The sequence below is a fragment of the Manihot esculenta genome, chromosome 4, assembly GCF_001659605.2.
Source record: "Manihot esculenta cultivar AM560-2 chromosome 4, M.esculenta_v8, whole genome shotgun sequence".
In the NCBI taxonomy this organism is placed as follows: domain Eukaryota; kingdom Viridiplantae; phylum Streptophyta; class Magnoliopsida; order Malpighiales; family Euphorbiaceae; genus Manihot; species Manihot esculenta.
The window spans coordinates 27,011,549-27,025,170 of record NC_035164.2 but is presented as its reverse complement, the minus strand read 5'-3'; the positions used below and the strand labels follow the sequence as shown (position 1 = coordinate 27,025,170).

The window sequence follows — 13,622 nt, the reverse complement described above, 5'->3', positions numbered from 1 at the left end:
AAAGATATATATAAAAAAATAATGGAATGAATGAGCATTTGTTAATAACAGATTTAATATTGAATATGAATTTTTATTTTGTTTTGAATATGTGGATTTTTATTTTAATATTTTTTTATATTTTATTTCATATTACAATAAAAGAATTAATTAAATATAATTTTGTTAGTAAAGTTTTTAATAAATTTGAATTTAATTAGGGAATCAATTAAATTAAAAATTTTTAAATAATAATATTATTCTTATATTGTTTCTGGCTAATCAAAAGAAGACTAATTTATTATTATTAAATTTAATATTATGAATATATAAAATAGATTATGTATTATAAATAGTAGATAAATATAAAAAATATTATAAACGTATTATTAATGTAAATTTGAATTTAATAAGGTTAATATTTAATTAAATAATTTATATTTAATAATTTAATATATTATGAAATTTTAATTTAATTAAATCAACATTTAGTTAAATAAATTATATTTCATTTCTAAGTTTATATATTATAAACTTTTAATTCCCAAATAAATAGTGTTAAATTTATTAATATTGTGAAAATCCATTTTCAATAACTTTTACAAGAGAAAGAAAAAAAATATTTATAATTTATTTTACAAAATCCTATTAGAATTTTGGAATTCTTGAAGCAAAAGTTTTTTAATTGTATTATTAACAAAAACTTAATAAAAAGGTATTTTAGTAGATATATGATTAAGAATTTTAAATATATATAAATTCTATCATTAATATAAAAAATGTTCTTAATGTTCCTCGCATCATTAAAAATTTTCTCTGTTCAAAAATTTGGTACTCATAACTCATGCTATTTTGAATTTTGGCCTTCTCATTTTTTGATTAAGGATCGGCGTATATGAACTACTACCTCTCAAGCAAGCTTTCAATGCTACAGTGCCGACCTTGAATGAATGGCATGCGTGTTTGGGTCACCCAAATCATCACAAGTTGTCTTCTTTACTAAAAGATAAATTAATTTCTAGTTCCTTAAATTCGTTGTCGCGTTGTTCCAATTGTTTATTAGGAAAATTAGCTCGTATTCCATTATTTTATTTTAAATATAAAAATACATCTGTTTTTCAAATAATTTATTTAAATGTTTAGAGATCAGCCTTATTAATAAACATTGTTATTTTATTTTATTTATCAATGATTATACGCGTTTTACATGAGTGTATTTTCTTCGCAATAAGAGTGATGTTTATTAAACTTTTTGAATTTTGAAAAGATGGTTGAGTAAGGGCGTCTCAATGGTTCACTCGATTGTCTCTTGAGTTCAAACAATCAAAATTCGAAGTATCTGTTTTTTATCTATACCAAGATACACTAAAATTTTTTATTTTGGTATACATGGATGATATTCTATTGACTTGTTTAAATTCGAATAAGCCGAATAATATCATCAATCATATGGTTTCAGTTAAATATCTTGACCCATTGCATTATTTCTTGGGCATACAGGTGCATAAACAATCCATGGGTCTTCTCTTGACACAATAAAAATATTTAGAGGGTCTACTGTATAAGACAACGATGCAAAATTGCAAACCTTGTATCACACCAATGCCTACAATGCCAACTTTGATCAAGAATATGGGAACACTTTCGTCTGATCCAGCTCTATATCGAGTATTTGGGTCTTCTTATCATTTTGGATAATTTTCTTTTTGTTGTATTTATCTTATTGATATATTCATATGTATAAATAGTTATGTAAAGCTAAAATACAAGATAACTAATAAAACGGATTTTCTCCCATTCCTTCTTATTATTGCTTTTTACACATATAGTTCTATTTTGGCCCATCAAATATACTTTTACCATTAGACTAAAAAAACACTTTTATTCATTTATTTTTTTTAAAAAAAATAAACATGTTCTTAAATATAACTTTTCATCTTTTCATCAAATTCTAACAATTGAACATATGGAAAAATGAAAGTGTAATCAAAACATAGAAATGTTTTTACGAGTTCTTTTAATCGACTTAACATTATTTTCTGTAAGAGAGATTGGGCGAGTAACCCTAATTTCCTCCAATAATATGTTCCCACCAAAGATTTTAGTTTGAAAATGTGCCCATCATTCAGAAACACACAGAAACTGCAGTGGTTGGTTGGGGGAACTGGTTCTTGGCTGCTTCCATTTCACCACAGGAAACCTACCTCTTCCATTACTAAATTTGCCATCTTCACAAAATTTTCACCCTCCAATATGTATAATGGGTAAGGATTTGCCCATAATTTGAATTTTTTATTGGAATAAAATTTTATCAAATAAAATAATATAACATTAAATTATACCTACTTTAGTTAAAACATTCCATACTTAACGTGTGGGACTCAGCCACAAACATAGTTAGGAAGGATAAATTAAATAATATATAAATTATAGTATATAAACTATTAAATAATTTAAATTAATTATTTTAAATCAAGTGTAAAATAAATTTAAAATTTATTTGAATCAATTTAAATTGGGTTGTTACACAAAGTCCTCTCTCTAAGCCATTAAATTTACACACACATCAAACTCAAAACTCTTATTGATTAAAATTACTTAAATTAATTCTGTATCAGATAATTTTTTTAGATTTGTGAAATTTAATTTATTCAAAATCCAATATTACAGTACTAAATAAATTTCATATTTATAATTCACATTGTATTCCTGCAAATAATTTTACGTAATGCCATTTTGCCAGATGATCAAAAGCATAAAAAAAATTATTTCAATGTAAATGTCTCCATATAAAAAGTCAAGTAAATTTTTATCTTTTCGTTACCTTTTCGTTATTAACTTTTAACGTTTAACTTTTATAAAAATATAACTATTTAATTAAATACGAATGATTTATATATTTTAAAATTTTAAAATTAAATAATTATATTTTATAAAATTTAGTAGTTAAATAATTACTTTTTATAAAAGTCAAATATAAAAAATTTAATAATCAAAAGCTTTAAGTGTAAATATGAAGTGTCAAATTATGTATTTAGTTTAAGTAAATAATCGATGAGAAAAGAAATACTGGAAAGGTTGCTGCTCACCCAAAAGATTACCTGCCAGTTCCAACTGTTGGAGCATCTTGCAACTTGGGTGCATAGAGGGCAAAGCAAACTTTCTATAATAATCATGATCCGTATTGTTCACAAGTTCCTTAGTCTTGTCTAAAGAAATAAGAGTTCTTAATAGTATTTGATAATATGAGATCCAGAAAATAGTATTTTACAAGGATTTTGTGAATTTAGAAAAATTTAGTCCTAGAGGAGAGTATCTCCTCCCTTTTATCCTTTTTCTTCCCCTTCATGCAAGATGGCCTCTCCGCTATAGGACCACTTACCCCTGGTGTAGGTCCGTACGTAGGAGTGACCCCATGTCCCTCCTTGTATCAGGCAAGCATTTAATTCCCTCCGGCGCGTGCGTGGACATGGCTGCGAAATGACTGGACCCGCAGTCTTTTCTTCTTGTGACCGGGTTTGAAGGAAAATGACCAAAACCTAAGAAAGGGCTGGCTTTAAGGCTGATAAATGGGCTGGGCCAGTCTGAGTGAGTGACTTAAATAGGAGTCCGATCCGGAGGATGGACGAGTTGAACCTGACTTATTCGGGGGCTTAAGAGCCTCCTAATTGTGGGCTGCTATTATAGGCTCGATCTTGTAAAAAAATCCAGCGGTCATCAATATTTAATAAATAGCAAAATAGTATACAACATTTTTTTCTTTATAATAAGTGAAACGACACATTTTCTTTATCATCATTTAAAAAAATCAAATTAAACGCTATTTGAAATAGTCGTTCAACTTAATTTTTTAAAATTATAATAAATAAAATCTATCATTTTATTGATTTTAAATAAAAATTTATATTTTATTTTTTATTAGATATTATCAGACTTTCATGGAAGATGAGAGAAAATAAAATGTGCAACTAATAATATATAGCTCCAAACCCACGATTTTATCATTTAAAATTTCTTTACCCAAATCAATTAAGAAAAATATTAAATATAATAAATTTTAATTAAAATTAAAATACAAAATATATTTTGTTTCGGTTAAAATATCTATTCAAATATAATGAATGGAAATATTACCCTACTTAAAAGAAAAATAAACATATTTAATTAACTATTAAAATTACAAAATATCATTTATTTAAAATAAAAAATTTCTAAATGACAAATAAAATAACAAAGAGAATATTTTAATTAAAAAATATTTTTAAGTAATTCTTACATTTAGGTAATGTATGTATCTAATTAATATAGTTAAAAAAATTCATAAATATACAATTTATTTTACATAATATAAGATAAACGATATAATCTCAAGTGTATTCTCATTGGAATTTTTTTGTTTTTAATAAAGAAAATTAATATTATTAAGTTTAAATAGTATTATTGTCATTATTATTAACAAAAAATGCATTGAGAAAATAAAAGCTAATGTAATTAAATGATTTTATCCCATAAAATGCATTGAGAAAATAAAATGTACAACTAATAATATATAGCTCCAACGCCCTCGATTTTATCATTTAAAATTTCATCACGCAAATCAAAAAAATTATTAAATATCCTAAATTTTAATTAAAATTAAGATAAAAAAGATTTCAATTAAAATGTTTATTTAAATATAATGAATTGAAATACTGCCCTACTTAAAAAGGTAAATAAAAGAAAAAAAATATTATTTAATTTTTTATAATATGATAAAATTTATTAACTTTTTATTTTAAAAAATATATTAAAATATTTTTAATTTTTTTTTAAAAAATTATTAATTAATTTTTCATTAATTTTAGCTATTAAATATTTTATTATTTAATTTCTATAATTTTAAAAAATTTATTTATTAGTCATTCAGATATTTATTTATTAATGAACATTTTAGTACAGGGCATTTTAAATTTTTTTATATTAGTTAATGTAAAAATTAATTATTAAATTTTTTATATTTCTTATAAAGGTATTTGCTGCTTCTTCCTCTAATTAGCTGTTAGTTCAGTGCTGTTGCAGGGAATTAGCTACCTCTCCTCTCCTCATCATTTCACAACATCCAAATGAATATGAAGAATGACCAACTGAGAACTTGAATCTGCTTAAGAAAATCAACAACGAAAAATACAAACACACAATTCATCTCCATCAAATAATTAAATGTCAGCTTACAGTCGCAGATCCACTATGGCTAATCAAAAAGCAATCTCAAATCCAAAAGAGGAGAAGGGTAAAAAAAAGGGAGCAATAACCAAAGAATATGCTCAATAGTAACAAGCAAACAAGAAACAAAGCCAACAGATAATTCATCCACTTTTGAAACGTAGCATCACCCATCACCGCCGCTACTTTCCATGGCAGACACATGCACTGCTACCGCAGCTACTCCGATGGCATCATTGCTGGAAGCAGTCGTGGTTCCCTGATGGCTGCTGCCTTCTGTACTGTGATCACCCGGAATCCCAGTAGAAAAATCCCTTTTCTTCTCGTCCTTTGCACGAGATTTACGATGGGAAGATTTATCCGAGTCTTCACTCTTGCTTTCTTTGCGCTTAAGACCTGGGATGCAGGAACATATCTGACCACAACTTCTCATACTTGCAGACTTACAATAAGGCAGCTAGCTTAATTCAGACTTCCCTCTCCACTCTTGTTTCTTCCACAAGCACAAGCAAATATAAAAGGGGTTCCTTAATTTTTAATTATTAATTGTTATGATTGCGTGGTAAATAAGCATTGTTGATGAACCAAATCAAGGAATTATTGCTGGACCATAATACAAATAACCAAGAGTTGAAAGCCTTGATTTACCCTGCCCCACACAAATAAGGATCTAACTACTGCTATAAACTAGTCAAATTGTTTGTAACTTACTCGAAATTTACCTCGATAAAATATTGACCGGACTTGATTCGATTTTTTAAATGAGTTAAACTCGAACTAAATTTTTGGATTCGTTTAGTAATAAACTTGAAGTATATAGTATTCGACTCATTAAAACTCATGCGTTTCGGTTTGTTTTCGAGTTTATGAGCAAACTCGCGAATATACTTATAAACCGTCTCGTTAAACAGACTGAAATTAATATTATAAGAGAAGTAAACTCAAATCATGCATATATTTTAATGAGCTAAACTTAAATTCTTTAAAATTCAGCTCTGTATAATCTAATTATACTCTTAAAACTTACATATACTTAAATCATTAAGATTTAAAAGCTATCTTTTTAAGTTTACGAGCTAATTTGTATATATATTTATTTAACTAAAATTATTTAATTTTAAATTTATTAATTTTAAATTATATACATGTAAATAAATTAAATTCTTTGTACTCTTTATAAACTATTGGAGACCAAACTCGATAAAAACTTAACTCGTCTAAATTCATTTGTTAAATGAATTAAATGTGAACTTATTAATATTTAGACTCGAATTTAAAATGAGTAATACTAAAAAAATTTTAAAGAATCAAATTTGAAGTATTCAAATCTCGGTTTGGTTTGCTTTGTTTACCCATTTAAATCTAATCAATGAACGTGGAAAGATGCTTGGCCAAATTTAGATTAGCTGTGTGAGAATTTGGAAAGGATATCTACAGGCTGTAAAGTGTTAAAAGGGGGGGTGGAAGTTAAAGTTAAAAATCTAAGAGATTCCTTTAGAAGTTGAAATCCATGAATGATTGACTTTAACATTGTCGGAGAATGAAGCAAGTGCAGGGGAGACCATGTCTCCATACTCTTCTATATTTAAGAATCAGCCGTATTTAGTTGAACCTATAATCCAACTGAATTAATTTAAAATTTTAATTTAAATTTTTATTTATTTGAATACGTTTTGATTTTTAATTATAAAAATTTTAATTATTTTAATTCAGTTCAGTTTTAATAAAAAAAAATCAAAAAAATCAAACTGATATTAGTGATAATAATATATTATTTTTGATAATACAGAGATATTAGATTATAATTAAAATTAAAATATTTTAATTAGATTTTAAAATATAAAAATAAGGTATAAAAAAATAAAAAATTTATTAAAAAATCTAATCAATTAAACTGAAATGAACCAAATTAAATCAGACCAATTTAATTTAATTTAATTTTATAAATATTAAAATTTTAATTTTTAATTTATTCCGTTTAATTTAATTTTAAATCAAACTAACTAAATACTAACCTCTTACATCAACCATAGTAAACAATTATCAAATTATAATCATCTTGTTCTTATTAGCTACATGTAAAGCTATATAGAATAATTAAAATCATTGCCAATTAATGTTTCTTTTACTCCATTTTTGCCTTTTTGTTATATTTTTTAATAATTTTTTTTATTTTGTTTGAAAGCTAATGTAATTAAAAAAATTCATAAATATAAGATAAATATATAATTGCAAGAGTATTCTCATTGATTTTTTTTATTTGCATTACTTTTAATAAAGAAAATTAATATTACTAGATTTAAATATTATTATTGTTGTTATTATATAAAAAAAAAATGCATGTTTTTTTAGGAAGATCATAAGATGGACATATTGGGGCGAGAATGAGATGGGTGTCATTGTTTTCTTATTCTTACAGTTCCTATAATTTTATGAATTATTATTAATAATTATTTTATATTTGAAAAAAAAAATTTTCCAAAAGTAAACAGTAAATGTCTGAGCCCGGGTTCGAACCGGGGACCTCTAGTGTGTGAGACTAGCGTGATAACCAACTACACCACCCAGACGAGGACGTCCCATGACCTGCACAAAATCTTCAAATAGGCTTCGTAGTTTCCATTTTTATTCAGTCTCCCTCCTTTTAGAGGGAAATCTTGTGCTGCCAGAGAAAATTCCAAATCGAGGTCTCAGGAATAAACTGAGGGAGAAAATTCAATATATCGGAATTCGCATTCCTCTTCGCCATGGAAGCTCGTCACGCTTCTCTAGTTCGACGAACGGTATTCATTTAATCAGTAATCACCATCTGCATGCGCGCATGCATGATGCATCCGTGTTTTTTTTTTTCTTTAAATTAATATTTAACGTAATCTCATTTTCATTTTTCTTGAGTGGATATGGTGCCTTGCAGTTGGAAGAGATTAGACAAAAGAGAGCAGCTGAGAGATTGAACAGAACGTCTTCTGGACCATATCTCACCAAAGCTCCAATCGCTAATGGTTTATTTCTTTTCTAAAGAGTATTTTGGTTTCGATTGATGCATTTATTTTGTCATTTTTTAATCTTTTCAAATATTTTTCGGCAGATAATATAGGAACAAAAATTTCAGAAAGCACAAACAGACTCTCTGAGGTGGGACATTTTCTCCTTGGAGCTGCGGTTGAGGGGATTTTCTTAAATACAATAGTAAGAAAATCTTAAAAGTTAATTTAAAATTATTTTTGACATGATAGTAATAACAAAAAAAATTAAAAAAATTGCTTTTCCTGGTGTTTTTTTGAAAAGTGCTGTTCTGACCATCCACCCTCAATATATGATTGCTGATGGTATTTCTTATAAAGTGTCTGCAGATCTAGTTGTGTAGAAATGTGATATATCATTTCATTGATGTGACAATGTAGGAGAAAACTAGAAGGAAAGCATTAGGATTTTTGGTTCATGCTTTAAGCTTTTTGTTAAATAGTTTACTCGTGGTAATTAAGCCATTATTATGGGCTTTTACATGCACATGAAAAGAAATTATTTCAGTTATTTAAGCATGTTTTGTATTGGTTGCAAAGAAATTTAATTTGAATAGCCAAGCAATGGACATAATCATGTTAGCGTTTTTGTGTGTATATTTTTATAGCTTGAATGGCTTGTGCAGACAACGTCAGTGGATTAGTATCTCAGCTGAAAGTTCTGCAGAAAAAGAATGCAGATCTGGAGGAAAGCAACAAGATTTTATTGTTGAATGTATAATTGTATGATGCTCGTTATATGTATTGTGTTTGTAGTTAACCAATGAAGGACTTTTAGATAATGCCCATCAAGCTCACACATTATTTATCCCACTGCTTCAGATTCATACAAAAGATATTGAGAATGAATCACTACAGATTCTTTTCCTCCCCTCCCATTCATACTGCATGTTTGGCAAATGAATTTTTGAACTAAACTTCATTGTTCTGTTCTTTTTTTTTTCGGTTGTGATTTACAGGAACAGAATACTCTACCATCTTTAACAAAAGCGCTCAAGGATGTTGCCTTGGAGAAAGATGCAGCAGTTGTTGCACGGGTAAGCAATTATTAGCTTTCTACTTGTTTGTTTGCGTGCTATATTTATGTTGCTTTTCTTTCATTCTTCAACCTAAACATCTGATATTTTAGTGTAGGAGGACCTCTCAACCCAGCTTCGCACCCTCAAGAAACGTCTAAGGGAAAACAGCACAAGAACAATGCAGAGTATGGATGCACATTCCGGCTATTTTATATAGTAGCAAAGCTGTTTCTATATTCTCATTTGGTTTCTATATTGAATAGGCTGAGGAAGACGCAGCCACTTTAAGAGTAGTGGAACTGTGAAACCATCGATGATACTTCCCCATATCTCAAGCAGTTCTCCAATCTCACTGTGCTTCTCAATCTCAAATATAATGTAAGAAGACTTCAATCATTGATTTCCTCATGAATGAACGGTAGAAAGTGAACCTTGAATATATATAAACAAGATGCAGATGGGGCCATATGTGGATGTAAGATCAGAAGCATGTTCTTCATCTTCCAGTAGGTCTCCAGTGAGAGCATTATTGTGAGGAGGCAGAGGCTTTTGGAGAGTTCTAAGAACATTCATCATCTCTCTCTCTCTAGTTTCTTCCTGCTTTCATGTGCTCAGATTGCTGCTTATCAGGACATGCAGAGATGTGGATTTATGTTCTGAAAATTGCTGAAAGAAACAGAGAGAATGTGTTGAAGTTGTCTTCATCATATTTATTTCTTGTTAATTGATCCAAGAAATGCCAGAAAAGACAGCAATGTTTTATAGACGAGGAGAGATTGGAATATCCAATTATTGAACATAGAATTTTACCCACAAGCAAAAAGATATCTGGGTGTTTGCCACTTGTTACCCTTTCAATATATTGTAAGTTGGTGGGAACTGACAGCTTGCTGAATATCACATGGAAATAGAAGCAAGAAAAGTCCCTTAATAAATTTACAATTAATCTAACAAAAAGTAAGGATATGCATTTAGCAATCCTCCTCAATAGCAGATGAACAATGTAGGGACAGGGAAACAGAAATGGTAGACTTATACATCAGTAAATGGTGATCTATTTCTAATCCACTGCTTTTCCTTTTCAGACCTTTTCAACATGATAAATATGCAAAAATCAAATTTTAAGAGACCATAGAACAAAGGAGATTCACAGAATCACAGCCTTAGTGAGACCCACACCATTTCTCTCATTTGATTTGATTTGATTTGCTCAACTGAGTGGAAGTGCTGTATATCATAATTTCTAGTTAAAAAAAAAAAACATTACTGCACAAAAAGAGGATACATTGAAGTTCAAATTCAGGGGAAAAAGAAAGCATCTCAAATATATCTGATTTGTAAACTTTTCAGATAAAAAAGCAGAAGTTGGCCTCGAAGGAAGTAGTATCCATTAAAAGAGAATTTGCATCTCCAAGCAGCAAAAATTCCACTTTTCCAGATCACCTCACAGAAGTCATCAGTGTTCAGATAGATTTTAGAAGACAGCAAATGAGGCTTTTAGGCCTAATTGATTTGAGCAAACCCAAACCTACATGTCATGAAATTCTAATCCAACTTTATTAAAATTCAATTAGAAGTTGGCCTCAAAGCATTTGTCAAGTTACTGATGGACATGGTTAAAACAACAGGAAATTTAAGCATTGAATAGCATATGCATTTCGTATGCACATAGAACTGGAGAAGGAAACCTTTACTGAGCATTCATGGTGCATTACGCTCGTAATAAGTGGAATAGATGTCTGCAATGTTAGAATTCTCAGAGAACCTAAACCACCTCTTCTTTGCAGCATACATCAAACAAGGCTGCATGGCGAGCCCTAAAATCACCGTGAAGATGCTAATGGCCATGACTTTGAGAGAAGCAAGTGCTAAGACTACTAAAATTAGAAGTGTTGGAGGAATGCAGATCAAAATTGCTCCAGCTGTCCCAACAGGTATTGTATAAGGCCTAGGTGCTCCTGGGTATTCTATCCTCAATTTTACAAATGCTATAAATTCCATAATCATTCCAAAACAGTATAAGAAGTTCTCTGCAGCTACAATCTCCTGAAAGCTCAACCATGAGAGCAAAATCACACCAGATGCAGAGAATATGATCCCAGCTACAGGGGTTCCATAGCTAGACCTCTTGCCAAAGAACTCAGGAAGCATCCCTCGCTCTGCCATTCCCAGAAGTTGAAAGGAGTCGCTGCTCATCTCAGCCACAAACATGCCCATGTTTGATAAAGCAGAAGCTCCCTGGATCCACGTTCTTAACCATATACCTCCCAGAATTTTTGCAATATCTGAGAAATATCCATCAGACCATAGTTCACGATCGAGTGGAACTGCTCCAGTACCAATCAAGATAGGGAAAAGGTACCCTGAAACAACCAAGATAACAGCATAAAACAGAGCTTTGGGAAGAGTTTTACTAGGATTTTCCACCTCCCCAGCAAGAGTACTAATCGAGTCCCAGTAATTAAGATTCCAAAAGAGAGTGTTTAAGTATAAACCCCAGTCCACATTATCCAAATCCATCACAAGCCATCTTGAAGGCTTCAATTTCGGGATTGCAACAAGTCCCATGAACACAAAAGGAAGAAGAGAAAACACCCCTAAGAGTATAGCAACCCGTCCCACTATTGTTAAACCCCTGTAGTTCATATAAGTTAGAGCAATAGTCAGTGCCAGAACAGCTACTATTCTAGGGAAACCACTCTCAAGTGCTGGTATTGCAGATTTCAGATAGTCTAGAAACAAAACCGGGTATAAAGCATTATCAATAACCCCACTTAGCCATTTCATCCAACCTTGTTGAAATCCCCAATAAGGACCCAGAGCTGATGATACCCATACTACATACCCACCATTCTCTGGAAACATGGTACTCATTTCTGCAGTTATCAAGGCTTCTGGAATGCTCCATATAAATGGAAAAAGAAAAAATCCAAGAAGAGCTAAAAGGGGTCCAGCTGCCTTGACACTGTCTTCAACACCAAATGGCCCTCCAGAAACTTCATAAAATATCAAGAAAATAAGAGGAACGATTGAAACCTTCTGGATCTCATCCAACCTAGGAGAAGATGCTTCTCCTAGCACTACATACTCGGCATTGTTGGGTTCCACCATTGAGCAGAATGTGGTTTAGTCAATAAATTCCTCTGTTTCTGCAGTAAACATCAAACAAAAATTCATAATAATGGTTATCTAAATGCCAAAACAATGTCATAGAGACAAAGTTGAAGTTCCACTTAGGGTGGCAATGTCTTCAACAGTACCACTAACAAGACAAAATTGATGTTCACATTAACAAAAAGCACTTAAGCTGTTTGGCTCGCTCTGTACATGACAATGAACACTAACTACTATATTCTCATAATTAGAATTGGGTATTATACACTGGGAAATCCAAGTATTAACAAGAGAAAGTCAAATTAAATCGTTGAGTGTAATTTTCAGAACTACCACTAAACCATGTTTAATCATCCAAAAAATAAAATAAAATAAAAAACAGATGGAAAGAGTCCCGAATTCATTCAATTTCTAAATCGAGCCAAATGGGCTTCAAGTATCTGTTCTTAACAACTTCTTAAATAAGAAGAACAGAGCATGACTACGTAGAAACTAACTGTGAAGAAACAAAAGCGAGCCCAAGAACACATACCGCAACACAGGAGCAATGCTTATAAAGACTATTAAAAGGCACTCACGCTAAACTTCAAAAATGGACAATGATCTCAGCACAGTGCAAATTTGAAATCTTTTGTTGTTCCCAGAGCCAGAGGAGCTATATGGCTCTCACACAAGAAGAAAGAAGGCAAGAGCGATGATGAAGGGTAGCTCTCCTACGAGTTAACGGAGCCGCAAAATGACAACCCACCACCGTTTTCACATCGAGAAAAGAACCCAAGCAGCGAAATTGTTATCCGCAGGCGATAGCTACGCATGTCAGGGAGGATTATGTGTCGGTTTCTGAGCGAGGTAAGGCCAAACAGATCACCAAGCGTCCTCTGCGAATTGCGATTCTGCACGTTATCATTTCTATTTTGACTCGACGTACATACCTTTATTCAACATTATTATTACTTAAAATTTTCTAAAATTTATTATTTATAATATTTATATGATTTATTCAACGTACATGTAAATCTTTTACAAAATTAATTATTTAAATTTTTAAAATTTAACTACAAATATTTTTTTATAAATTTTTTGATTTCTTTTTCTTTTTTTAAATTTTTGTATGGAAAATAGTTAAAATCATATAAATTAAATAACAGATTAATCTTTGAAATTTTAAAATTAATTATGTATTATTTTTTGTTAATAGTTACTAGATTTTACTAACTTGATTTCCACTTGCATTTATGTGTTATATTCACTATTTAATTTGTATTAATTTTTTATACATATTATA

The 13,622-nt window shown here is 30.0% G+C and overlaps 2 protein-coding genes and 1 non-coding gene across 8 annotated transcripts; 1 reads left to right on the top strand and 2 right to left on the bottom strand.

Moving 5' to 3' along the window:
- Window positions 1–7,677: 7,677 nt before the first annotated feature.
- Window positions 7,678–7,751, bottom strand: TRNAV-CAC. The gene has a single exon. It is a non-coding gene; the product is annotated as a tRNA-Val (tRNA).
- Window positions 7,752–7,849: 98 nt separating this feature from the next.
- Window positions 7,850–10,065, top strand: LOC110612917. 5 transcript variants are annotated; one of them, XM_021753774.2, is made up of 6 exons: window positions 7,850–7,964; window positions 8,096–8,183; window positions 8,270–8,370; window positions 9,164–9,241; window positions 9,339–9,408; window positions 9,487–10,065. In XM_021753774.2, the coding sequence occupies exons 1-6, from the start codon at window positions 7,929–7,931 to the stop codon at window positions 9,489–9,491; spliced, it is 378 nt and encodes a 125-aa protein (XP_021609466.1). In that variant the 5' UTR covers window positions 7,850–7,928; the 3' UTR covers window positions 9,492–10,065. The 5 variants fall into 5 exon arrangements, 1 of the variants encoding a protein (XP_021609466.1); XR_006350380.1 differs by adding an exon at window positions 8,831–8,919 and having other exon boundaries at window positions 7,858–8,183; window positions 8,270–8,316; window positions 9,334–9,408; XR_006350381.1 differs by adding an exon at window positions 8,831–8,919 and having other exon boundaries at window positions 7,858–8,183; window positions 9,342–9,408.
- A 373-nt stretch (window positions 10,066–10,438) lies between these two features.
- On the bottom strand, window positions 10,439–13,237 carry LOC110612916 (probable polyamine transporter At1g31830). Of its 2 annotated transcripts, none has more exons than XM_021753772.2 (2): window positions 12,870–13,237; window positions 10,439–12,372 (listed from the first exon to the last, which is right to left on the bottom strand). In XM_021753772.2, the coding sequence occupies exon 2, from the start codon at window positions 12,332–12,334 to the stop codon at window positions 10,925–10,927; it is 1,410 nt and encodes a 469-aa protein (XP_021609464.1). In that variant the 5' UTR covers window positions 12,335–12,372; window positions 12,870–13,237; the 3' UTR covers window positions 10,439–10,924. The 2 variants fall into 2 exon arrangements, with proteins under 2 accessions (XP_021609464.1, XP_021609463.1); XM_021753771.2 differs by having other exon boundaries at window positions 12,916–13,237.
- Window positions 13,238–13,622: the final 385 nt, after the last annotated feature.